The 26,175-nt window shown below is 58.7% G+C and overlaps 2 protein-coding genes across 3 annotated transcripts; both read left to right on the forward strand.

Annotated features, from left to right (window-relative positions):
* The first annotated feature begins 784 nt into the window (after positions 1-784).
* Positions 785-2,944, forward strand: LOC142022364 (hemoglobin subunit epsilon). 2 transcript variants are annotated; one of them, XM_075012247.1, is made up of 4 exons: positions 785-807; positions 1,571-1,822; positions 1,910-2,132; positions 2,729-2,944. In XM_075012247.1, the coding sequence occupies exons 2-4, from the start codon at positions 1,731-1,733 to the stop codon at positions 2,855-2,857; spliced, it is 444 nt and encodes a 147-aa protein (XP_074868348.1). In that variant the 5' UTR covers positions 785-807; positions 1,571-1,730; the 3' UTR covers positions 2,858-2,944. The 2 variants fall into 2 exon arrangements, with proteins under 2 accessions (XP_074868348.1, XP_074868262.1); XM_075012161.1 differs by lacking the exon at positions 785-807 and having other exon boundaries at positions 1,446-1,822.
* A 16,978-nt stretch (positions 2,945-19,922) lies between these two features.
* LOC142022469 (hemoglobin subunit epsilon-like) lies at positions 19,923-21,738 on the forward strand. Its single transcript, XM_075012372.1, has 3 exons — positions 19,923-20,081; positions 20,183-20,405; positions 21,489-21,738. Exons 1-3 carry the CDS (start codon positions 19,990-19,992, stop codon positions 21,615-21,617), a joined length of 444 nt encoding a protein of 147 aa, XP_074868473.1. The 5' UTR covers positions 19,923-19,989; the 3' UTR covers positions 21,618-21,738.
* Positions 21,739-26,175: the final 4,437 nt, after the last annotated feature.

Raw genomic sequence — 26,175 nt, forward strand, 5'->3', positions numbered from 1 at the left:
GAGTCCGGTCCCCGGCCCTCATGGCAGGACCACGCACCCTGACAGATGCCGGTCCAACCTGCTCCTCAATATCTCCAGCGATGGAGATCCCACAACCTCCCCAGGCAACTTTCGCCTGCGCTTCACCACCCCAGCAGCTGGGACGTTTTCCCTAACGTCCAACCTACTCATCCCTCACTGCGGTCGGAGCCCTTTGCTTCTTGTGCCATCAGCAGAGGCTCAGGACAATAATTTTTTCTGCCTCCTCCTTGTAGCCCCCTTTTAGATACTTGAAAGCTGGGATCACATCTCCTCTCAGCCGTCCCTTTTCCAGATTAAACATGCGGCATAGCGGAGCTGTGTGGTAAAGGGCTCGGGTAGGGGTGTATGATTGTGGGGAGGGGTGTGCGTGTGTGTGTGCACACGTGTGTGTGTTGGGTTGTGTTTAAAAATGCACGCCCGTGACTGCACCCTCTTTCCCAGCTCTCGTTACAAACCTGCCCCTCTGCCCCGTTTGTGAGCGGGGCGTGCGTGAGCCTCAGAGATGGCAAACAGATGCAGGCTTTGGCCAGGGCTCCGGTGGTTTATCTGCCAGGCGCAGCCTCTGCCCCGGCGAGTTATCAGCCCCTGGCCGTGCTCCTCTGTGGCAGGGGCCTCGCGAGTGGCTCCCGGCTCTGGAGGAACAGGGAGGGGTCGCTGTGCGCTGCTGGGCCTGGAGGTGCGGAACTCAGGCCCGGCGTGAGTTGGGCTGGAGTCTGAGCTGGTTTCCAGTCCTGCAGCTCTGCGGGTTGATGGGTGCCAAGGAGGGGCTGCACCACGAGTCGCCAGGTGACGTCAGTGACGAGCCATATCCTGAAGCCCTGGGGCAGCAGAATCCCCCCAGATATGTGCACTCTCCCCTGGCCCTTAAAGTACCTGGACCCACTCACACTCCTGGGCGTGGAACTGGGCCTGGCCCTATCCGTGCGCTTGCTCGGGGGCACACGGCGACCGCGACGACCTGTTTATATTCTGCAGCCCCCCACATTCCCACTCCGCAGGGAGTAAGGCAACTGGCCGGATCCTCCGCTGGTGCAAACGGGAGCTCTGCCAGGGACTCCGCTGCATCCCTGGGTGCTGCCTGAGCCACCGGGGTGCCTCTGTCTCCTGCCAAGGGCCAGGCAGGCAGGGCCGGCACGGAGAGACCTGTACACACACAGTGCAGTACGGGCTGGCCCCCTGCCCCTGGGCCGGATCCTTCCCTGGTGTAAAGTGCTCTGGTCCTCCGCCTGCCTCACAGCTCTGCCACTCTGTGGGGCTAGGGTCTGGGCCTGGGCTCTGGGCTGCCCTGCTGGGCACAAGCGTGCTCATCCCCAAAGGGGCTGAGATGCTGAAGTCCTCTGGGACAGCCCCGCCTGCAGGGCCTCTGGCCCTGGGGACCCAGGCCCACGGGGGCAGGGGTTTGGGAGGGGCAGGCTGCACTGAACAGGGAGCATCCATACTGAAGGCGGATGTCGCACATTGGTTGGGCTGGTCCCGGGCCCCGACTCGGCAGAATCCCCCAGGCAAGGCTGACCCAGGCTGTGACCTGTCCCCTCCCCGGCCAGCACAGACCCCACCCCAGGGCTGACCAATGGCCGTGCTGGCCGAGAGGGGAGGAGCAGAGGCCAGAGGATAAAGGCTGGGCTGGGGGTCGGCCACTCAGCCACTCGTCCGTCCGTCCATCCGTCCCTCCATCCGCTGTCTCTGCAAGCGACCCCTCTCTCGCCACCATGGTGCACTGGACGGCCGAAGAGAAGCAGCTCATCACCAGCCTGTGGAGCCAGGTCAACGTGGAGGAATGCGGCGGCGAAGCCCTGGCCAGGTAGGCTGAGCCCCCGACCTCTGCCCCGCTGCCCCCCAGGGCTCACCCAACACACACGGGCATCTCTCTGCTCCTGCCTCTCCCTAGGCTGCTGATCGTCTACCCCTGGACCCAGCGGTTCTTCTCCTCCTTCGGGAACCTCTCCAGCCCCACCGCCATCCTGGGCAACCCCAAGGTGCGCGCCCACGGCAAGAAGGTGCTGACCTCCTTCGGGGATGCCGTGAAGAACCTGGACAAGGTGAAAGCCACCTACGCCAAGCTGAGCGAGCTGCACTGCAGCAAGCTGCATGTGGACCCCGAGAACTTCAGGGTGAGTCAGGCCCTGGGCTCTTCTGCCCACCCCAGAGGGCAGGGTAGGTCCAAGGGGGGCTCCCTTTGGGGCATGGAGGAGGCCCCGGGTAATGAGCTCTGCAGGGTGCACTGGGCCAAAGGAGGCAGAGGGACAGTGATCTTGTAGAATCCAGCCCAAGGCTCCAGCTGTACATAGCCACCCAAGAGGGCCCCAGGGGCTGACTGGGGCTCAAGAGTGCAGCAGTGCAGGTGGGAATTGGCCAAGGCTCCCTGTGAAGGGGCTGCAGTGTCCGTAGGAGAGGGGGCAGCGTGCTCTGAAGGGGGCAGGCGTGAGATGGGCAAGGCTGTGAGAAGTTTGCTGGGGAAGGGGGTGGAGAGGGCCCTGGGGATGGAAAGGCAGATGGTCAGGTGACATTCCCCCAGTACTGGGGGGTACAAGGCTGAGACACATACCCCTGAGGTCCCACCCCAGCCCTACTGTGAGCACTGAGGATTCTCCCAGGCCCGGGCTGCCCTGGCCAGGCTGGTGTGCTGGGCAGCACGTGTCTGGGTGAGTGAGAAGTGGGCGGGTCAGAGCTGTGCTGACTGGGGGCGTTTTCTTCCTTCTCCCCGCAGCTCCTGGGTGACATCCTGGTCATTGTGCTGGCCACCCACTTCGGGAAGGAGTTCACTCCCGCCTGCCAGGCCGCCTGGCAGAAGCTGGCCGGCGTGGTGGCCCACGCGCTGGCCCACCAGTACCACTGAGCCCCGCAGGGACCTGCTTGACGGAGAGCTCCCGCATGGGATTGCCCTCTGGGTACCGCGGGCTGGAACAGCCCAATAAAAGCTGGTGTCTGCAGTTCCCTGTGTCTCTGTGCATGGTGTAGGAGCCGGGGAAGAGAGGGAGGCGGGGGCGGGGGGATGTTATAAGCAGGAAAGGGGTTAGTTCAGTGGCTGGTTTCTCTTTCGGGTTGTCTAAGGATCACCCCTGCTGCAGGTCCTGTGTGTGAGCCCTGAGGCTGTTACACTGAACATCTCCAGCTAGGTATAAAATTCTGTGCTGGGAGGCTGCGAATCTCTGCCCCCCCCGCTGTTCTTTCCCTCCCTTGGCTGGGGGGCAGGAGAAACAGGATGGCCAACATTGCTCTCAGCAGCTGATAATGCAGTAGCTCGGTGCGAAGGCAATGGCTGTAATTAACTCTCATGCTTCAGGGTTTCAGCCTGGCTCCTGCAAGGGTCAGGAAGGATTCTGGCCTTGCCCGCACCCCGCATGCTCACTTGGCCGGCTCAGTTATGGGGGAGGGTTTGCCTCGGTCTGGAGCATCCGAGATCAGCCCCAGCTGGATGGGTGCTACCCCCCCGAATCCTTTCCAGAGGACGACTCTGGTTCCTGAGCTCAGGGGCCAGCTGCTGCTAGATGGGGGTAGGAAGGAATTGGCACCAAGGTCATTTTGGTAGAGACTTTCAGGGCAGCAGGGAGCTGGCTGCCTTTGCAGCCTGGGGCAGGGTTCAGCTGCGGGCATAGCTCACCTGAGTGTCCCTGTGCTTAGAGAGCATAGTGGGGGCTTCCTGGGACCCTCCTGACCAGCTTTGATCCAGCGAGCTCCCTGGGCTTGGCACAGAGGAGCAGGTGGGACTCTCGGTGCAGGTCAGACGGGGCAGTCTAATGGTCCCCTCTGAGCTTAAACCCCGGGACGCAGGGAACCAGCTGCCTCCTGCACAGTGTGTAAGACCGATGGGGGGACTGAACCTGGGCCCTCTGGAGCTTACTGCGGTGAGGGGCCTCTCAGCTGAGGCTGTGGTAGAGACTCGGTCCTCCTCTCTGGAAGTGCTCTCCGGGGCCTCCCCTGGGCCAGTGAGCCACACCCAGGAGGTGTGTGGGTGTCACAAGTGTAACGTGCCACAGCTGTCTGTGTCGCCAGGCTCGGCGTGTTGGGCCCTGCCCTGCGCAGGGGGCAGAGCGGTGGGCTGCCCCGGGGCCAGCACCTTTCTTCAGGGGTATGTGGCACCCCACAGCTTTTGGGTGCTAAACACAATGGATAGTCCCCGATCGAGACTGAAGCCATTCGCTGCCCCAGAGAGCAACAGACTGGTTAGTACCCACAGGCCCCTCTGCTGGAAATGCATGGACGCCCGCATGGGGCTGTAATACAGGAGGTTTCGCCAGGCACTGCTGAGAGCCAAATCAGGGCAAATTACTAACAATAAAGCTACTTCCAGCCCAAGCCTGGGGGCTCCCCACATAAGGCACCAAACCAAACTACGCAAAGCATCTTCACCATCCTGCGGCCACCAAGAAATCACACAAGCAGTTCCCTCAGCTCCTCCAGCTTCCCTTGTGTGGCCAGTCCCCTCCTTACATGAATGAGAGGTTATGAGAACCACTCTCACCAAATCCACACTGGTTCTTCCTGTCCTGAAGGACCAGCTACATCCCCAGGTTAAAGTATACCCCAGATCTTACCCAAAAGAGCACGCCAAGCCAGTCCTTCCACATCTAAAGGTTTATTAATAAAAAGAAAAAGAAAGAAAGAAAGAAAGAAATAATAGGGTGAGAGTAAAATTGTTGAAGCAACCGAATGACGTGTCAATCACAAAGTTCTTGATACAAGTTACAGCAGATGTAATGGGCTAACTTAAAAGTATCTGGAGTACATCCTGTGTTGGGACCTGTCGGCCGTCCTTCCAGGCTCAGTTCATAGCAGAGATGTTCCGGAAGTGATGAGCTGCATTGAAGAGCAAAGACTAACGATGGAGAGTTGAAGACGAAAGCCTCAGGGTCCCATTTATACCCTGGTCCATATGGAGGGAAATCCACTGTTCCTCCCTGTGCAAAAGCATGTCCCAAAAAGCACGTCAGACGAGCAGGTCACCTGGCCATGTCCTTCTGGGGCACTCTGCCCTTCCGAGTCGCAGACTCCACCTCCACAGCCAGGCTCCTGAGAGAGGGGTTGGAGTCCAGTGCTGCTTCGCCTGGCGCCACACCTCCTCTTGTGCTCCCCCAGAAACGACAACTTCCTCTGCAAGCACAGAGCCAATACTTATAACTCCACAAACAGAAACGACGCCGAGTGTTGTGTCCAGTTCTGGGCGCCACATTTCAAGAAAGATGTGGAGAAATTGGAGCATCATGGAATACTTGGACTGGAAGGGACCTCGAGAGGCCATCAAGTCCAGCCCCCAGCCCCGATGGCAGGACCAAGTACTGTCTAAACCATCCCTGACAGACATCTATCTAACCTGTTCTTAAATATCTCCACAGAGATGGAGATTCCACAACCTCCCTTGGCAATTTATTCCACTGTTTGACCACCCTGACAGTTAGGAACTTTTTCCAAATGTCCAACCTAAACCTCCCTTGCTGCAGTTTAAGCCCGTTGTCTCTTGTTCTACCCTCAGAGGCCAAAAGGAACAAGTTTTCTCCCTCCTCCTTATGACACCCTTTTAGATACCTGAAAACTTCTATCATGTCCTCCCTCAATCTTCTCTTTTCCAAACTAAACAAGCCCAATTCTTTCAGCCTTTCTTCATAGGTCACATTCTCTAGCCCTTTGATCATTCTTGCTGCTCTTTTCTGGACCCTTTCCAATTTCCCCATATCTTTCTAGAACTGCAGTGCCCAGAACTGGACACAATACTTCAGCTGAGGCCTAACCAGCATAGAGTAGGGTGGAAGGTCCAGAGAAGAGCAACAAGGATGATTAAGAGTCTAGAGAACATGAGCTCTGAGGGAAGACTGAAAGAACTGGGCTTGTTTAGTTTAGAAAAGGGGAGACAGAGGGATATGATAGCGGTTTTCAAGTACCTCAAAGAGGGTTACAAGGAAGAAAAATTGCTCCCCTTGGCCTCTGGGTGAACTCTCAGCAGATGCTGCCTAAGGGCAAGAGCAGGTGGAACAGATGCCTCCAGAGCTGGCCTGGCCACACACTTCTCTGGGGCCTGGGAGGTGTGGGTGGGGTTCAGCTTCGGGTCCCTGGGAAGGGGCAGGGACTCTGGCTGAAGGGGTGGGGCCAGGTCTAGCTTCCCCAGCCAGCCCTTAGCATGGCTGAGACAATGCCCCTGGGCTCCAGCAGACATTTCAAGGGCCTAGGCTGCTGCGGTGCCCATGGTAGTAATGCAGAGACCTGGACCCCGAGGCAACTGCCTCCTCTGCTGCCCTCCTCTTCCTGCCCCCATGAGGGAAGCTGCTTCACTGGAGATTTTTCCAGGGAGGCTGGAGCCATCTGCCTGGGACGCAGCCCGGCCAAGGTCATGGTTGGGGTTAGTCCAACTGACCCAGGGGCTGGCTCAGCCTGTGGCTGTCGGAGTCTCTGACCCCACGGGGCTCTCGTACTGCAGCCCCCAGCCCACACAAAGCTCAGACCAAGGGACCTCTGCCAGCCTCCTGCCCACCCCTGACACCGGTCAGCCTTCGGGGGACTCTCCACCCGCCCCACACGCACCCTTCCCCCAGGCCTGGGCCAGGCGGAGGGCGTGCCAGCTCTGGCCCCCTAGACACCAACAGCAGCATTAAGCAGCTGTTACACCTACAGCCCCTGTGCCGTGCTGAGGGTGTGAGGTCCCCACACAGCTGGCATTGCGGTGTGTGGCCCACGAGCCGGTACACCACAGCCCTGAGACAAAGAACCGAGCAAACATAGTGCTGGAAGAGGCCTTGAGAGGGCTTCTCGTGCAGTCCCTGGTGCTGTGACAAGACCAAGGAAAGCTTAGTGCTTCCCTGGCCAGCGTGTGTCCAGCCCCGTCTCACAACCCTCCGGTGACCAGGATGCGCCAACTTCCCTGGGGCCCTGTGCCAGAGCTGCACCGGCCTAAGAGCTGGAACGTGCTCCTAACCTCTGACCTTAATGTAAAACCAAAACCACCTGGTTTAAAAATAAACACCAGGAAAGGAAAAGCTCTAGAAGTCAAAAGAGAGCAGAGGCTGAAGCCCAGCCTCAGAGTAGGGGCTGCCCTGGTTTTTGTCCCCGGTGTTGCATTTACGATTACCTGCCCTAAGGCAGGTGGTATATGTGTGCGTTTGGTGCCGGGAGCTCCTGGCCCTCAGGGACCATGTATGGGCTTTGTAGACCAGGATGGTGAACTGGAGGAGCAAAGGGAGGCAGATAGGTACATAGGTGACACTTTCCAGGACACAGTACAGGTTTAACCTCTCCACTCCAGCACCCTCAGGACCTGAATGGTGCTGAAGAAGAGAACTGTCAGGGCCATTGGAGACCAATATTGTCTAGCCTGTTATCAGCACCTCCACTGCGTGCTGGGCTCTTAGAAGACGTTTGGGGGTAAATTACAGCTAACTAACAGCACAGAACCCTGAGAGCCAGGACTGGTATCTGAAAGCCAACATTATGAGACCACAGGAAATTTGGCCAACTCCAGGATAATTGGACATCAGGATAACTAAAGTCTTACCTGACGAGAAAGTGCCAGACTAGACAGCTTCAGCCTGCAGAATGGTCCCACCCCTGGTCAAACAGCTTCTCTGCTGCTGAGAAGAGTGAAAAGCTCAGGAAGGAGAACATTCAGCTGGAACAGAGGAAAATGATACTGTAGTTGGGATTCTTCTTCCAGGTGATGCTGTGGTATCCTCTTGCACTGAAGATACCTCCCTGGGGGAGGGAACTCCAGCCATTTGGAAAAGGCAGTTGTTAATTATGGGGGATTCAATCATTAGAAACATAGACAGCTGTGTGTGTGATGTCCGGGAGAACCATATGATGACTCGCCTGCCTGGTATGAGGCTTGTTTATCTCTCAAGACATCTAGACAGACTTACTGGTAGTGCTGGGAAGGGGCTGGTGGTTGTGGTACATGTACGTACCAATGAAGTAGGGAATGACAGAACAGAGGTTCTGGAGGCCAATTTTAGGCTGCTAGTGAAGAGATTGAAATTCAGGATCTCTATGATGGTGCTCTCTGAAATGTTACTATTTCCATGGGCAGGGCCAGGTAGGCAGGTAGCACTTCAGAGTCTTAATGCACGGATGAGATGATGGCATAAAGAGGAGAGGTTTAGATTTAATAGGAGCTGGGGGAATTTTGGGGGAACAGGAAACCTCTGCAGGAAGGATGGACTCCACCTAAACCAAAACAGAACCGGAGTATTGGGACTTACCATTAAAAAGGTCATAGAGCATAAGAACATAAGAATGGCCATACTGGGTCAGACCAAAGGTCCATCCAGCCCAGCATCCCATCTGCCGACAGTGGCCAATGCCAGGTGCCCCAGAGAAGGAGAACAGAACACAATGATCAAGTGATTTATCTCCTGCCATCCATCTCCTGCCCTTGTTCTGAAGGCTAGGGCACCATACTTTATCCCTGGCTAATAGCCATTTATGGACCTAACCTGCAAACATTTATCAAGCTCTTTTTTAAACCCTAATAGAGTCCTGGCCTTCACAGCTTCCTCCGGCAAGGAGTTCCACAGGTTGACTGTGCGCTGTGTGAAGAAAAATTTCCTTTTATTTGTTTTGAACCTACTACCCATCAATTTCATTTGGTGTCCCCTAGTTCTTGTATTATGGGAAAAGGTAAATCATTTTTCTATATTCACTTTCTCCACACCACTCATGATTTTATATACCTCTATCATATCGCCCCTCAATCGCCTCTTTTCCAAACTGAAAAGTCCCAGTATCTCTAGCCTCTCCCCATATGGGACCCGTTCCAAGCCCCTAATCATCTTAGTCGCCCTTTTCTGAACCTTGTCTAATGCCAATATATTTTTTTTGAGGTGAGGAGACCACATCTGCACGCAGTACTCAAGATGTGGGCGTACCATAGTTTTATATAGGGGAAGTATGATATCTTTTGTCTTATTATCGATCCCTTTTTTAATAATTCCTAACATCCTATTTGCTTTACGAACTGCCGCTGCACACTGCGTGGATGCCTTCAGAGAACTATCCACTATAACTCCAAGATCCCTTTCCTGATCTGTCGTAGCTAAATTTGACCCCATCATGTAGTACGTGTAATTTGGGTTATTTTTTCCAACGTGCATTACCTGACACTTACCCACATTAAATTTCATTTGCCATTTTGCTGCCCAATCACTCAGTTTGCTGAGATCTTTTTGTAGTTCTTCACAATCTGTTTTGGTTTTGACTGTCCTGAACAACTTGGTGTCATCTGCAAACTTTGCCACCTTACTGCTTACCTCATTTTCTAGATCATTGATGAACAAGTTGAACAGGATCGGTCCCAGGACTGACCCCTGGGGAAAACCACTAGTTACCCTCCTCCATTGTGAAAATTTACCATTTATTCCAACCCTTTGTTTTCTGTCTTTTAACCAATTCCTGATCCATGAAAGGATCTTTCCTCCTATCCCATGACCACCTAATTTACATAAAAGCCTTTGGTGTGAGACCGTGTCAAAGGCTTTCTGGAAATCTAGGTATATTATGTCCACTGGGTGCCCCTTGTCCGCATGTTTATTAACCCCTTCAAAGAATTCTAATAGATTAGTTAGACACAACTTCCCTCCGCAGAAACCATGCTGACTTTTGCCCAACAATTTGTGCTCTTCTACGTGCCTTGCAATTTTTTTCTTTACTAGTGTTTCTACTAATTTGCCTAGTACTGATGTTAGACTTATCGGTCTATAATTGCCAGGGTCTCCTCTAGAGCCTTTTTTAAATATTGGCGTTATATTGGCCGTCTTCCAGTCATGTGGTACCAAAGTGGATTTAAAGGATAGGTTACAAACCACTGTTAATAACTCCGCAATTTCAGTTTTTAAACTAGGGGCTGGGGGAAAGCCAAAGGGTATGGAGGAGCACATGGGTCAGGCAGAGACATACATCCCTTTGGGGATGGTCCATTAATACAGAGTCTCTATGTTCTAGCAAACAGAAAAAGATGGAAGATGATAAAACAAAGGGAGACCCTAGTATTCGGCGTAATGGACGGTTCGAATAGGAGAGGCCGACCCCACAGAGAATGGGTAGATGATGTAGTGGATTGGTGTGGAGCTCGTCTGCAGAAACGAAGCCGCTCTGCTCTGGACAGGGAAAGATGGAAGGAAATAGTGAGAGAGGCATCAGACACCACCGGGCGCTGAGCCCACAGTTGTTGGTGATGAAAATCTGATGAGAAACTAAGTTCGGTTGCCTCATGTAACGGCAGACAGCTAAAAGTGACACTTTTGGAAGAGCTTATATACAAAACCTACAAGTTTAAATAACCAGAGGAGTGAACTAGAGCGCCTTGTATTAAAGGAGGGTATCGTTAGAATAGGGATCACAGAAACTTGGTGGAATGAGGATAATCAGTGGGACAATCATACAATACCTTGGAGGGACAGAACGGGTTGGTCTGGTGGCAGAGTGGCACTACATAGAATCAAATGAAGTAAAAGCCCTACATGTACTAAATGGTACCACCGAACGGCGGTGGATGGTAATTCCCTGCTCTAACAGTAAGGAGAGGGAAGTCCGAAGGTACTCCTGGCCCATGGACCAGGAGGGTGACAGTGAGTGTGAAATTCTCCGGGACATTAGAGAGACTATAAAATATAAAACCCCTAGGTAATAAGGGGGATTTCAACTCTCCCCACCTGGACGGGTACACGGCCATGTCACCGGGGGATGGGAAGCAGCGATAACGAATCTCGATACCTGAGATGACTGCTCCTTGCGACAGCTGGTCATGGCACCCACAGGGCAGAGGCCGTTCCAGTCCCACCCGGTGTGCAGGACTCAGTCCAGGAGCCCACTAGGTTTGGGCAAAACACCCCCTAGCCCAGGCCAGGGCTGTTGGATGCCAGGTCGGGGACGGGCACGGAGAAGAGAAGGGTCACTGAACAGACACTAAACGGGACAGTGTCAAAAGTGCCTGAAGAGCAGCAGCCCCCAACCTCCAGAAATTACAACGACCCTGTCCCCCTGCCCCAGCGTGAATGGCTCAGCAGCAGGACACCTGCCAAGCAAACTCCCTCCCCGAGCCTTCGGTGGGGGGACCAGCTTGGGCCCCACAGAGGGGAACATGGGTGGAGCTGGCTGGGCCAGGCAGACTGGGGCAGCCCAAGGAAGGACCTGCAGGAGTGGGAGAAATGGAGAGGGAGAGGAAAGGCGCCAAGCGAAGGCCAGGAGGGGGTTACACATCAGGGCGGAAGAACAGGAGGGGAGAAGCAAGTGCTGGCGAAAGCAGAAACGTGGGCCAAGGAAGGGAACAAGGAGCAGCAGAGCTGGCCAGGGCAGGGCATGGGGTGGGCACAGGCAGGAGGGGGCAGGGCAGGGGGAGCAGGGCAGAGGGGTGGGCACAGATGGGAGGGGGCTGGGCAGAGGGGTGGGCACAGATGGGAGGGGGCTGGGCAGAGAGGTGGGCACAGGCAGGAGGGGCCTGGGCAGAGGGGTGGGCACAGACGAGAGGGGGATGGGCAGAGGGGTGGGCACAGACGAGAGGGGGCTGGGCAGAGGGGTGGGCACAGGCAGGAGGGGGCTGGGCAGAGGGATGGACACAGATCAGAGAGGGCTGGGCAGAGGGGTGGGCACAGACGGGAGGGGGCTGGGCAGAGGGGTGGGCACAGATCGGAGGGGGCTGGGAAGAGGGGTGGGCACAGACGGGAGGGGGCTGGGCAGAGGGGTGGGCACAGATGGGAGGGGGCTGGGCAGAGGGGTGAACACAGGCAGGAGGGGGAAGGGCAGAGGGGTGGGCACAGGCAGGAGGGGGAAGGGCAGAGGGGTGGGCACAGGCAGGAGGGGGCTGGGCAGAGGGGTGGGCACAGGCAGGAGGGGGAAGGGCAGAGGGGTGGGCACAGGCAGGAGGGGGAAGGGCAGAGGGATGGGCACAGATCAGAGGGGGCAGGGCAGAGGGGTGGACACAGGCAGGAGGGGGCAGGGCAGAGGGGTGGGCACAGACGGGAGGGGGCTGGGCAGAGGGGTGGGCACAGGCAGGAGGGGGCTGGGCAGAGGGGTGGGCACAGACGGGAGGGGGCTGGGCAGAGGGGTGGGCACAGATCGGAGGGGGCTGGGAAGAGGGGTGGGCACAGACGGGAGGGGGCAGGGCAGAGGGGTGGGCACAGACGGGAGGGGGCTGGGCAGAGGGGTGGACACAGGCAGGGAGGGGCCTGGGCAGAGGGGTGGGCACAGACGGGAGGGGGCTGGGCAGAGGGATGGACACAGACGGGAGGGGGCAGGGAAGAGGGGTGGACACAGGCAGGAGGGGGAAGGGCAGAGGGGTGGACACAGGCAGGAGGGGGAAGGGCAGAGGGAGCAGGGCAGAGGGGTGGGCACAGATGGGAGGGGGCTGGGCAGAGGGGTGGGCACAGACGGGAGGGGGCAGGGCAGAGGGGTGGGCACAGACGGGAGGGGGCTGGGCAGAGGGGTGGACACAGGCAGGGAGGGGGAAGGGCAGAGGGATGGACACAGGCAGGAGGGGGCTGGGCAGAGGGGTGGGCACAGACGGGAGGGGCCTGGGCAGAGGGGTGGGCACAGACGGGAGGGGGCTGGGCAGAGGGATGGACACAGACGGGAGGGGGCAGGGAAGAGGGGTGGACACAGGCAGGAGGGGGCAGGGCAGAGGGGTGGACACAGGCAGGAGGGGGAAGGGCAGAGGGGTGGGCACAGACGAGAGGGGGCTGGGCAGAGGGGTGGGCACAGGCAGGGATGGGGAAGGGCAGAGGGGTGGGCACAGACGGGAGGGGGCTGGGCAGAGGGATGGACACAGGCAGGAGGGGGAAGGGCAGAGGGGTGGGCACAGACGAGAGGGGGCTGGGCAGAGGGATGGACACAGACGGGAGGGGGCAGGGCAGAGGGGTGGACACAGGCAGGAGGGGGAAGGGCAGAGGGGTGGGCACAGACGGGAGGGGGCTGGGCAGAGGGATGGACACAGACGGGAGGGGGCAGGGAAGAGGGGTGGACACAGGCAGGAGGGGGAAGGGCAGAGGGGTGGGCACAGACGGGAGGGGGCAGGGCAGAGGGGTGGACACAGGCAGGAGGGGGAAGGGCAGAGGGGTGGGCACAGACGAGAGGGGGCTGGGCAGAGGGGTGGGCACAGGCAGGGATGGGGAAGGGCAGAGGGGTGGGCACAGACGGGAGGGGGCTGGGCAGAGGGGTGGGCACAGACGGGAGGGGGCTGGGCAGAGGGATGGACACAGGCAGGAGGGGGAAGGGCAGAGGGGTGGGCACAGACGAGAGGGGGCTGGGCAGAGGGGTGGGCACAGGCAGGGAGGGGGAAGGGCAGAGGGATGGACACAGGCAGGAGGGGGCTGGGCAGAGGGGTGGGTACAGACGGGAGGGGCCTGGGCAGAGGGGTGGGCACAGACGGGAGGGGGCTGGGCAGAGGGGTGGACACAGACGGGAGGGGGCAGGGCAGAGGGGTGGGCACAGACGGGAGGGGGCAGGGCAGAGGGGTGGACACAGGCAGGAGGGGGCTGGGCAGAGGGGTGGGCACAGACGGGAGGGGGCTGGGCAGAGGGGTGGGCACAGACGGGAGGGGGCTGGGAAGAGGGGTGGGCACAGATCGGAGGGGGCTTGGCAGAGGGGTGGGCACAGACGAGAGGGGGAAGGGCAGAGGGATGGACACAGGCAGGAGGGGGAAGGGCAGAGGGATGGACACAGGCAGGAGGGGGCTGGGCAGAGGGATGGACACAGGCGGGAGGGGGCTGGGCAGAGGGGTGGGCACAGACGGGAGGGGGCTGGGCAGAGGGGTGGGCAGAGGCAGGAGGGGGGAGGGCAGAGGGGTGGACACAGGCAGGAGGGGGAAGGGCAGAGGGGTGGGCACAGATCGGAGGGGGCTGGGCAGAGGGGTGGACACAGTCAGGGAGCCCGGTGGAGGCCTGTGCCGGAAGGGAGCTGAGGCCGTCCAGGCCTGCTGGGGGTGTGCTGCAGGCAGGGGCTGGCTGAGCCCAGGCTGCTCCCGCAGGTCCCTGACAGTCTGGTGCCCCAGAGGCGAAGCCAGGAGCAGGCCACGGGGCTGGCGGCGGGAAACTCTCGCGGGACGTTCCCCGTCCATGCTGGGCAGGGTGCAGGGAAGGGGCCGGAGGCAGATGGACAGGGGCTGGCGGCGGGAAACTCTCGCGGGACGTTCCCTGTCCATGCTGGCCAGGGTGCAGGGAAGGGGCCGGAGGCGGATGGACAGGGGCTGGCGGCGGGAAACTCTCGCGGGACGTTCCCCGTCCATGCTGGGCAGTGTGCAGGGAAGGGGCCGGAGGCGGATGGACAGGGGCTGGCGGCGGGAAACTCTCGCGGGACGTTCCCTGTCCATGCTGGGCAGGGTGCAGGGAAGGGCCGGAGGCGGATGGACAGGGGCTGGCGGCGGGAAACTCTCGCGGGACGTTCCCCGTCCATGCTGGGCAGGGTGCAGGGAAGGGGCCGGAGGCGGATGGACAGGGGCTGGCGGCGGGAAACTCTCGCGGGACGTTCCCCGTCCATGCTGGGCAGGGTGCAGGGAAGGGGCCGGAGGCGGATGGACAGGGGCTGGCGGCGGGAAACTCTCGCGGGACGTTCCCCGTCCATGCTGGGCAGGGTGCAGGGAAGGGGCCGCAGGCGGATGGACAGGGGCTGGCGGTGGGAAACTCTCGCGGGACGTTCCCTGTCCATGCTGGGCAGGGTGCAGGGAAGGCGCCGGAGGCGGATGGACAGGGGCTGGCGGCGGGAAACTCTCGCGGGACGTTCCCCGTCCATGCTGGGCAGGGTGCAGGGAAGGGGCCGCAGGCGGATGGACAGGGGCTGGCGGCGGGAAACTCTCGCGGGACGTTCCCCGTCCATGCTGGGCAGGGTGCAGGGAAGGGGCCGGAGGCGGATGGACAGGGGCTGGCGGCGGGAAACTCTCGTGGGACGTTCCCCGTTCATGTTGGGCAGGGTGCAGGGAAGGGGCCGGAGGCGGATGGACAGGGGCTGGCGGCGGGAAACTCTCGCGGGACGTTCCCCGTCCATGCTGGGCAGGGTGCAGGGAAGGGGCCAGAGGCGGATGGACAGGGGCTGGCGGCGGGGGCGTGTTTTTGTCTTCTCCACTCCAGCCCCTGGCTGGCTTCCTCGTGGCTGCACCACTGCCCCCTCAGGGAGTTGATCCCATTGGCGGCCTGGCCGAGGGGTCCTGGCCCTGACCTGGCTGCGGGAACCGGGCCCTGTTCCAACCCCAGCTGTCACAGTGGCAGGGCAGCCGCCCCCTGCGATCTGCCCCACTCCCCTGCCCTGAATGTACAGGAAAGTCGAGGCTCCCACCGTGGGGCTCAGGCGCTCTGTGGGCAGAAAACGGCCTCGCTCATGTCCTGTTTTCAAGGGCTGGTGGAAAAGAGGCTTCCTGCAGAACCTCCAAAGGTTACTCATCCAGGGGGCCTTATGAGGGGCTATTCTGGCCTCTCACAGCTAAACACACACACACAAATACACACATGGAAATGAACCCAAGCATACACAAAGACACACACCCAAACACACACATACAGAAATACACACACAGAAATGGACCCAAATGGTCACACGCACCTAGAAATACACACAAATACTCACAGATGCAGAAACACACCTAAACACACACTCATACAGAAATACACCCAAATTCAAACACAGAAACACACACACTCAGAAATACACACATGGAAATACACCCAAACATAGACAGAAACACACACACACAGAAATACACACATGCAGGAATACACACAAATGCACACACAGGAACACAGAGAAATACACACACAGAAATGCACTCAGACATGCACCCAGAAACACTAGCACACAGAAATACATACAAATGCAGACACAAACACATACAGAGAAATACACACACAGAAATACAACCAAATGCACACACAGAAACACACACACATAGATATACACCCAAACACACACACAAAAACACACATACAGAAATACATGCAAATACAAACCCAGGAACACACACAGAGAAATACACCTAAATGCACACACAGAAACACACACACACAGATACAGAAATACACCCAAGTGCACACAGAGAATCACACACAGATACAGAAACACAACCAACGGCACACACACACATACGTAACTGAGAGACTTCCCTCTCCCTTGCCTGTGGTCCCAGCGCCTCTGGGGTTACACACACGTAAGCATCCACACAAACACACACCAAGAAACACACGCGCACGCACACACACACACACACACACACACACACGTTTCAAGAGACACCTTCTGATCACACCTCACAAGTGTCATGGCCCAAGCCGCCCAGCAGCTGCAGGTTCACGGGGCTGCTTGCATGTGTCAGGGCACTCGTGCCCACAAAGGCTACGTCTACACGTGCAGCCGACATCGAAGTAGCTTATTTCCATGTGGCGACATCGAAATAGTCTATTTCGATGAATAACGTCTACACGTCCTCCAGGGCTGGCAACGTCGACGTTCAACTTCGACGTTGCGCGGCACCACATCGAAATAGGCACTGCGAGGGAACGTCTACACACTACAGTAGCACACATCGAAATAAGGGTGCCAGGCACAGCTGCAGACAGGGTCACAGGGCGGACTCAACAGCAAGCCGCTCCCTTAAAGGGCCCCTCCCAGACACAGCTGCACTAAACAACACAAAATACACAGAGCCGACAACTGGTTGCAGACCCTGTGCCTGCAGCATGGATCCCCAGCTGCTGCAGCAGCAGCCAGAAGCCCTGGGCTAAGGGCTGCTGCACACGGTGACCATAGAGCCCCACAGGGGCTGGAGAGAGCGTCTCTCAACCCCCCAGCTGATGGCCGCCATGGAGGACCCCGCTATTTCGATGTTGCGGGACGCGCAACGACTACACGGTCCCTACTTCGACGTTGAACGTCGAAGTAGGGCGCTATTCCAATCCCCTCATGGGGTTAGCGGCTTCGACGTCTCTCCGCCTAACGTCGAAGTTAACTTTGAAATAGCGCCCGGCACATGTAGCCGTGACGGGCGCTATTTCGAAGTTAGTGCCGCTACTTCGAGGTAGCGTGCACGTGTAGACACGGCTAAGGGGTGGTGCTCGCAGGCTCTGCTGTGGACACGGCCGTGCTCCGTCCCGGACTGCACCGGCGAGGGCAACCTCAGAAAGCTGGTACAATGCGTCACCCCCACAAACGCCCGGGAACACTCACTTCCTCCCCGGGGTTCGGATCCCCCCTTCCCGTCCCACTCGCCCGGCAGAGCCCCCTGCTCAGGATGGGCTAAGGCGCATTCATCAGATCCCACACGCCCGCTGGGTGTGGCTCACAGGCCCGACTGGTGGCACCTCGACCACTGACAGCAAGAAGACGCGTGTCTCCTCTGCAGCCTGAACTAAGAGCCCCCTGGCTTTCAGCTCCCACAGTCAAGTCTGCCTGTGGGCATCACGCCAGCCCCTGCTGTCCCCGCGAGGCAGCTTCGTATCCCTGGAGGGTGCCTGCTCTGTTTACTCCGACCCAGCCATGCGGTAATTGGGCGACAAGCCAGAGGTACCGGCCCAGCAGCAGGTTCTGAGCGTACAGGGACACGCTGAAATAAAGGACACACGATGAACAGAGCCGCTGTGTCCCCAGAGAGCCCGGCCCCTGCCTGCCCATAGCCACGCTGCTTTCCCAGAGCCTGGGCCAAAGAGCAGCCTGCAGGAATTCCTGCTGCAATGGGCGCCTGGCCTCTCTCTTGGGTGAGCAACAGCCTTTCCCTGGGCGGAGGGAGCTCAGAGCAGACGCAGCCCACCGCTGTGCACCTCACCGGCACCAGAGTCCAACACAACCCCGCCTGCCCAGTGCCCTCGCCCCATGTTTCCAGGTAATGCCTTTGTCCTGCTCACACAGCTCTATGGTGGGGCGGAGATGGCCTCCCACTGTGTGGCCCCTAGACTGCACCGTTCCATGGACCCAGGGGACCAGGCACTGGGACCACAACAGCTGCAGCACTGGGGAGAGGGGTAGCTCAGCAGCTTGAGCATTGCCCCCGCCCAAACCCAGGGTTGTGAGCTCAGTCCTTGTGGAGGCCGTTTAGGGATGGGGCAAACAGATGACAGGGATGGTGCTTGGCCCTGCCAAGAGGGCAGGGGACTGGACTAGGCGACCTCCCAAGGTCCCTCCCAGCTCCAGGAGATGTGTATCCCCAATTAATCTCATTGGCTGGGCCAAAGAGGCAGGGGTCTGTTTCCAGCTCTGCTACCGACGTTCTAGGGAGTCTTGGCCATGTCCTGTCATGTCTGTGAACAGTGGCAGAGAGGGGCCTTCCTGCCTCCCACCCTGCACGTGTATTTCAAGTGCAAAGCCAGGCTCCTCCTCAAGTCTGCCTGGTGCCTAGTGCCGCAGCACCCACCCAAGAGCTGCCCAGCCATGACCTGTCATTGGGCAAAGCAAACTTTTACATCCTGCGTCAGCCTTGTGCCTTCCCACCAGGGTAGAGGGGGCCGCCATGGGGCTTAGGTTTTGGGCAGGAGCTCCCTGGGTGTTAGCCGATGGCCAAGGTTGTTTGGTGAGGTGCCAGCTATGCCCGTTTCACACCATCCGTGACTTTAACCGCTAGGACTCACTGTCCCTTCACGGCGGACAGCCCAGGCCAGGCTGACGGATGCCCCAAGGTCCTAAACACCCGTGACTTTAACTACTAGAGCTCAGAGCCCCTTCGCAGTGGGCAGTCAACACTGACTGACAGGAGCCCCAATGGCAGCACTAAGAGCCTTTCCACACCCGTGACTTTAACCGCTAGGATGCACTGTCCCTTCGCAGTGGGCAGTCAGGATTGACTGACAGGCGCCCCAAGAGTTTGCCCTGTGGAGGTGGCACAACTCAACGCTAGGCTCTTAGTACTCTCACCTAATGGCCAGGCTTTATAGCCAAAAACGGCTGAGGTTCTTTAATTGTGTTGGCTGCTTTACAGTAACCCAGGGAAACAAGACAGGCTTATGCACAAACGGTTACCAAAATTTATTAAACTGCATTCTAATCATGTGGTTACAAAATTGCTAGTGCCTACTTATTCAAATGTATAGATGTTACACACACAAACAAGTTACAAACTGAAGCCACGATCCCAAAGAAAGAAACCAAAGTATAGAGCTCTATTTCAAAATATGTGTACACTAAAGATAGGAGATCAGGTGTGGGTGCTTCTTACCCTCCTTGCATCTCTCGATTCCAGCGGTGTCAAGCCAGGATCGGTCACTCAATTCCGCGGAGAGACGAATAAGGGACAAGGCTTAGGGACCCCTTTAGCTGCAGAAGCCTTGGGAGGCTGTCACTTATCTGACCAGCAGATAGATAGTGAAAAGCACTCAAAAATCATGGTGCTGTAGGTCCCATACTTATACCTCTGTACTCCTTTATTCTCTTTCTCCTTTCTTATGCCAAATTGGGGCTGGTCTGTCTGGGTGACGCCAGCTCTCGCAAGAGTAGTTTACACTTGCAAGGGAGAGAAACAATAAGTTTCGACTACTGGACATTCCTTTTATTAGGGTAAATATTTTCCCACCTGGGATGTTAGTGTGTGTGCATCAAGTTATTAGTAGGGGCTAAGAGCCATGTCTGTCACAGCTTCTCCGTCTGCTGTGAGCCTAATCGTTGTATATGTTCCCAGAGGCACATTGTAGCAGCACCTGTGCTTCTCACAGCTTCAAAGGCTGTGCTGGAATTTACGTTAAGTGCCCTGTTGTTTTGGCTCCCTTGTTTTCCCAGCAATGCTGGTCTGAGAGGGGGCTGGCTGTCTGGCTACACTGGGTGTGGTTGCTGCCTGGTCGCAGCCAGGAGAATGGAAGGAGAGGATCTGAGCTCACCCGCTGTGTGAACCCTGGGCACTTTGCCCCAGAGACCACACCCCTCTCCTCCCCCAGCTGCCCTGGCAGCCTTGGCTCTGGGCCTGGCCAATGTGCATGTGGGTGAAGACGAGGAGGAGCCACAGGCAGGGTATAAAGTCCCCCAAGGGCACCCCAGAACAGCTACGGGTTCCTCACACAGCAGGTACACTGAGCAATCCCCCCTGTCGCCACCATGGTGCACTGGACAGCTGAGGAGAAGCAGGCCGTCACCAGCCTGTGGAGCAAGGTCAATGTGGAGGAATGTGGCGGTGAAGCCCTGGGCAGGTAGGACAACCCCCAACACCTGCCGCGCCGGCCTCCTGAGCCAGAGAAGCTGCTGCTTCTGCGCTCACCTTGGGGATCTCTCTGCTCCTGTCTTTCCCTAGGCTGCTGGTCGTCTACCCCTGGACCCAGAGGTTCTTCAGCTCCTTCGGGAACCTCTCCAGCCCCAATGCCGTCATGAACAACCCCAAGGTGCGCGCCCACGGCAAGAAGGTGCTGACCTCCTTCGGGAACGCCGTGAAGGACATGGACCACATCAAGCAAACCTTCGCCGATCTGAGCGAGCTGCACTGCGACAAGCTGCATGTGGATCCTGAGAACTTCAAGGTGAGAACAGCTCTGGTCTCCCCCCACTGCCCAGTTCGGAGTGGGGAAACCTAGAAAGATGAGGACTTGGCTGGTGGGGTGGGATATCTGTGCTGCCTCCCCATGCTGCCAGGGCTCTGGCCATTTCCCTGCTTACGGCATCTCCTGTGGGCTGAGTCACTGCCCAAGGCTCAAGGGACGGGGTGAGGAGACCACAAGGGGAGTAGGAAACGAGGGGCCAGGAGACAGCAGATGGAGCCATGGCCTGCAGGTGGAGAAGTCCCAGTATGTGGAAGGGTTTGGGGTGCAGGCACGAGGTGAAGGGAAAGGCAGAGAGGGACAGTGAGGAGGTGGGTAAAGTGAGGGCGAGGGGAGAAAGCAGAAGGAAAAGTGAAAGCGGCTGTGGGCAGAGGGGGCTGGAGGAAAGAGATGTCAGCAGAGAGCCCGTCAACCTGGAGGAGGCAGACAGAGGCAGGAGACACGCTGGAGGAAAGAAAAATGGGCTTTGGGGAAGAGAAAACCCCAGCCTGCAGGTGAGTGCCAGGAGCATTCTGGGCGGAAGCACATTTTCAGACACCCCAATCTACCGCTGAACAAATCCCCACCCTCTGGAGTCCTACTCTGGTGCAGCTGGGGCCTGGTTGGGATTGTGCTGCGGGATGGGGGAAGCTGAGCCTCCTAGCTCGGCAGGTGCCCTGGGGGAAAAGCCTCCTGGCCCACAGGAGAATGGAGCAGGACCAGGTCAGAGACACACAGGCTCTTCTGAGCAGGGGAGGGCAGAGAGGTGACAGCTGGAGTCCCAGGGTGCTGCTGTTCATAACACCGGTGAGGGGTGAGGCCAGAGGGATGCAGTGGGATCAGGCCAACCGTCCATAGTCCCCAGATATGGCCCCAGAGCCCTGCACAGCCAGGTTGCTGGTTCATGTGCCTCGTGGGGCTCGCCCAGGAGAGAGGTGAGGGAATTTCTGTTGGGGGATGGGAGGGAGCACTGGCTAGCTGGTGGGTCCCCGTGGCTGAGACCTGCCCCTGCTGGAGCGTTCCCTGGGGAAGAGCACTAGGTGTTCGGAGCTGTGCTGACCGGGGGCTTTTCTTCCTTCTCTCCAGCTCCTGGGGCACATGTTGCTCGTTGTGCTGGCCCTCCACTTTGGCAAGGAATTCACTCCCGCCTGCCAGGCCACCTGGCAAAAGCTGGTCAATGCAGTGGCTCATGCTCTGGCTCTCAGGTACCACTGAATCAGCAGGAAGGACCCACCAGCGGAAGAGCCCCAGCTGCCTTCCAGGGGCCTCAGCACCCATGGGACACCCCTCCCGGGAGTGGTAGCCTGTAGCCACCCAATAAAAACCTTCTGCTGAAGCCCCCAGCGTCCCTGCATCTGTGTGTGCGGGCGGGCAGGGGGGACCAGGGCTTGGTAGAGTGGCCAGGGGTCAGCTGCCTGGCAGAGGTGGCTTTGTTCTCGTCTCAGGGCAGGAATGGGCAGTTCCTGGCACTCTGCAAGCTTCACAAACCAGGAGGGCCAGGAAACGCTGTGCCAGGCATGCGCCCTGCTAGGGAGCAGCCTCGTGGGGTACTGGGGAAGGTGAATGGACCCCACACATACCCTTGTTCACACTCTAGCACGGGGATAAGGTAGAACTGCCCCTGGGAAGAGACGTTTTATCAGCCCAGGCCCTGTGCTTGTGGCTTCTCTCCCAGCAGTTCGCTGACTCATCCCGGCTCAGGCCAGGCCTGGGTGTGGGCAGGTTCCAGATAAACCCTTTGCATGGAGCTATCAGGAACCGGCCAGACTGGAGTTCGTATGTCCCCTGCCAACACCCTTTGGCTCTTGTGTGGCCCGATCCTGCCAGCTGTTGTCCATGTGAATAACTGGATGTCACAAAGCACCTGCCAGCCAGAGCCGGGAGCCCTCAGCCCTGGAGAGTGAGGTCCTGTGCGTGCAGAAGGGTTTGCCGGACACGCCCCCATAGGTTGTGACTTGGATGCAAAGGGGAAAACATAACCCAGCTCTACACACGGCATCATGGGGCCTCAGTTCGCTGTTGGCACTTGACAGAGAGAGAGCAGGAGCTCAGCGATACCGTGGGTGGTTCTCTGAAGACGGCCACTCGCGGTGCAGCACCAGCCCAAAGAGCAGACAGAGTGCGGGACTGGTTACGGAGGGGGTCAGGAATCAGACACAAATATGAGTCATCCTCTGTAGAAGTCCAGGGTAGGCCCACGCCTTGAGCACCCAGCGCAGACGTAGTCGTCTCAGCTCAGAGAAGGTAGATGGGAGCTGGGGACAGGTTCAGACAAAGGCAGCAGAAATGATGAGGCGCGTGGAGCAGGAGAGAGGCCTGAGATTAAGATTTTTCAGTGCAGAAAAGGGGCGGCTGGGGGGAGTGATAGAGGTCTACGGAGTCAGGGCTGGTCTGCACGGTCTCTAACACCGGAACGAGGGACAGAGAGGTAGCTGTGCCCGCCTGGAGTCCAACAAAACAGCAGCCGTGCAGCACTTCACAGACTAACAAACGGGGGTCGCCAACTGACGTGCAAAGGCTGCGAGTTTAAAACACACAAAAGGAAGTGTTTCCTTACCCAGCGCATAGGAGGCCTGTGGGCTGCCCGGCCAGCGGAGGTCGTGAGGGCCAGGATACAGCAGCGAACTAGATAAATCCATGGAGTTTATCTCCATCAATACATATCAACCCGGACGGGCCAGAGTGGTGTCCCCAGCCTCTGTTTGCCAGAAGCTGGAAGAGGTGATGGGGAGGGATCACTGGATGTTTCCCTGTTCTGTTCACTCCCTGTGGGGCACCTGGCCTTGGCCACTGCCTGAAGACAGGACCCTGGGCTAGGGGAATCGCTGGAGCGACCATCTAATGTTCTTAAGTAATTGGCCAGGCAGTAGGACAGCATTTGCCTTCTGGCTGCACAGGGCCAGCTGCATTCTGCTAAATGACCCTTCCAGTGACATCCTCTCCTGCCAAAGGCCAAAGGCAGCAGTGACGCCTGCCCGCCTCCTCCCGAACACAGTGGCCAGGGAAAGGAGCATTTGCCGCTGTTTGCCCCCTGCACACGGAAAGCATGCCCAGGTTCCAGGCCCCAGCAGGGGGCAGGTCTTACCTCCACTTCCCTGCAGCCCCTAGTCACACTCAGACCCCCAGAAGCGCTGGCCCCCAAGGACACCGATGTGAGCAAGGGTGGTGAGCGAAGGCAAACGGCGGCTGGGCCTTGGTCGCCCACAGGCCAGGGAACTGCACTGCTGGGACTGGGGGTCCGGAGGTGCTCTGAAGCCTGTTAACACCCTGGGGGGGCCATGCGCGCGTCAGTCAGGTTGGCTGTACCCCCAGGCACCAGGGCCGAAGCGTGGCTGCAGCCCAGGCTGTGCGGCCAGGTGGGACGGTTCTCACAGACCCGCTAGCCGTCCACACGCGCCGCGTACCACCGCGCACCGTCCGGCTCCCAAGGACGGGCCCAGCATGATGGAAGTGCCTCCTGAAGCTGGCATTGGCCCCGCTGCAAAGGACAGGCCCCGGGCCAGCACACAGGAGCTGAGAACAGAGGGGCCAGCACTGGGGCAGGGGGACTCCTGGTGAAAGGAGACCAGGATGAGCCCGAGGCTGATGGGGTTGGGCCCTGGGCTGGGGTACCATTGCAAGAGGCCTGAGTCCCATCTCATTGCCCTGCCAGAATGACGGCTCCCAGAGCCACTGGCCCACACAGCCCCTGGGCCAATGAGCTTCGGGGGGTCCCAAACTTGGGGCAGTTCTATGAGAGCCCAAGGTTCACACGATGCAGCTGCAGACAGCTGCCCTGGCGGACGGGTGGGCAGGGCCGGGGGACAGGCCCCGGCAAAGGGGTGAGCAGAGAAGGGGAACAGGCCCCGGCAGGGAGGAGAGAAGGGCAGGGGGACAGGCCCCGGCAGAGGGGTGGGCAGGGCCAGGGGACAGGCCCCGGCGCGGGGGGGTAGGGCTGGGGAACAGGCCCTGGGAGAGGGTGGAGCAGGGAAGGGGGACAGGCCCCAGGAGAGGGGTGGGCAGGGCCGTGGGACACGCCCCGGCAGTGGGGTGAGCAGGGCCGGGGGACAGGCCCCGGCGGAGGGGTGGGCAGGGCCGGGGGACAGGCCCCGGCAGAGGGGGGGTGTGATGGGGTTCAGGGGTCCCCCTGCACTGCACCCCGTCCGCTGGCAGGAGTGACACTCACTCAGCAGGTACAACACAAGGTTTATTAGGCAACAGAAGCCCAGTTTCTCACAGAAGCGACAGTACAGCAGCCAGAGACAGTCCTTCCAACCTGTCCTGGGGACACGACCCCGAGGGGTGCCCCTCTGGGGTGTAGCTTTCCCCCTCCTCAGCCTGGCTGCCTTCCAGCTCTCCCTTTTCCTCGCCTCTAACTGCCGCCCCCAAGTCAAAACCCAGCTCAGCTCCTCCCTGCTCTTTGTTCAGGCAGAGGTGTTACTTGCCAGTTGTAGCCCCAGGGTCATCCTTAGCCACTAGGAGCTGCTCTGCTTGCCTCAGACAACCACCCTGACTCACACATGCACTCCCCCCACTCCATTACATCTCTCCCCCCTTCCAGACCGAACTGAGCGGGGTCACTTAGCCAGTGACCTGGGGAAGTTCGGGGCCCTCCCTGCGTGACAGGGCATCGGCTATGGTGTTGTTGTTCCCCTTCACATGGACCACCTCCATGTCGTAGTCCTGCAGGAGCAGACTCCACCGCAGGAGCTTGGCGTTGGCCCCTTTCATGTGATGCAGCCAGGTCAGGGGTGAGTGATCGGTGTACACGGTGAAACGCCGTCCAAACAGGTACGGCTGCAGCTTCCCCAACGCCCACACCATGGCCAGACATTCCTTCTCTATGGCCGCGTAGCTCTGCCCCCTGGGCAGCAGCTTCTTACTCAGGTACACGATGGGGTGTTTCTCCCCTTTGTCATTCACTTGCATTAGCACCACCCCCAGCCCCACGTCTGAGGCATCGGTGAACACCAGGAAGGGCTTGTTGAAGTCTGGATTTGCCAGCACTGGGGCCCTGACCAGATCCTCCTTCAGTGTGCAGAGGGCCTCTTGGCACTGCTCGGTCCAGACCACCTAGTCAGGCTTTCCTGTTTTACATAGCTCCGTGAGGGGGGCTGCGATGGAGCTAAAGTGGGGCACAAACCTCCGGTAGTACCCCGCCATCCCAATGAAGGCCTGGACCTGTTTCTTAGCCTGGGGTGTTGGCCAATCTCTGACAGCCTTCACTTTAGCTGGCTCTGGCTTTAAGCAGCCGCTGCCCACCTTGTGGCCCAGGTAGGTCACCTCAGCCATCCCCACCTTGCACTTCCCTGCCCTGATATTCAGACCAGCCTTCTGGAGTCGGTCCAGCACCTGCTTGAGTTGGGACACATGGTCCTCCCACGTCTGGCTGAAGATGCAAATGTCGTCCATGTAAGCCAGGGCAAAGCTCTCCATCCCTTTCAGTAGCTGGTCCACCAGATGCTGGAAGGTAGTGGGTGCCCCCTTGAGGCCAAAGGGCAGGACCAGGAACTCGTAGAGCCCCACAGTGGTGATGAAAGCCGACTTGAGCCGGGCATCTTGGTCTAATGGCACTTGCCAGTACCCCTGCATCGTGTGAGTCCCCTGGCTTCCGGTCCACGAGCCACACCCTCAGGTCAGGTGAGCACATCTCGTAGAATCGCTCCATGACCGCCAGCTCGATCAGGTCCTCGACGGACTGGACTCCCATTCCGAACGCCCACTTCTGGTAGTATTGCTTCAGGCGGGCGGTTGTATCTACGTGGGTTTCCTCTGGCCTCTTCTGTGCCTCCTG

This window comes from Carettochelys insculpta, chromosome 1 (genome assembly GCF_033958435.1).
Source record: "Carettochelys insculpta isolate YL-2023 chromosome 1, ASM3395843v1, whole genome shotgun sequence".
Lineage (NCBI taxonomy): Eukaryota > Metazoa > Chordata > Testudines > Carettochelyidae > Carettochelys > Carettochelys insculpta.

Bases quoted from the DNA above. Each gene is read 5' to 3' on its own strand.
- LOC142022364 (XM_075012161.1), top strand. From the start codon at position 1,470: ATGTCGCACATTGGTTGGGCTGGTCCCGGGCCCCGACTCGGCAGAATC. The intron at 1,823-1,909 runs GTAGGCTGAGCC...GCCTCTCCCTAG, and splicing joins GGCGGCGAAGCCCTGGCCAG to GCTGCTGATCGTCTACCCCT. The intron at 2,133-2,728 runs GTGAGTCAGGCC...TTCTCCCCGCAG, and splicing joins TGGACCCCGAGAACTTCAGG to CTCCTGGGTGACATCCTGGT.
- LOC142022469 (XM_075012372.1), top strand. From the start codon at position 19,990: ATGGTGCACTGGACAGCTGAGGAGAAGCAGGCCGTCACCAGCCTGTGG. The intron at 20,082-20,182 runs GTAGGACAACCC...GTCTTTCCCTAG, and splicing joins GGCGGTGAAGCCCTGGGCAG to GCTGCTGGTCGTCTACCCCT. The intron at 20,406-21,488 runs GTGAGAACAGCT...CCTTCTCTCCAG, and splicing joins TGGATCCTGAGAACTTCAAG to CTCCTGGGGCACATGTTGCT.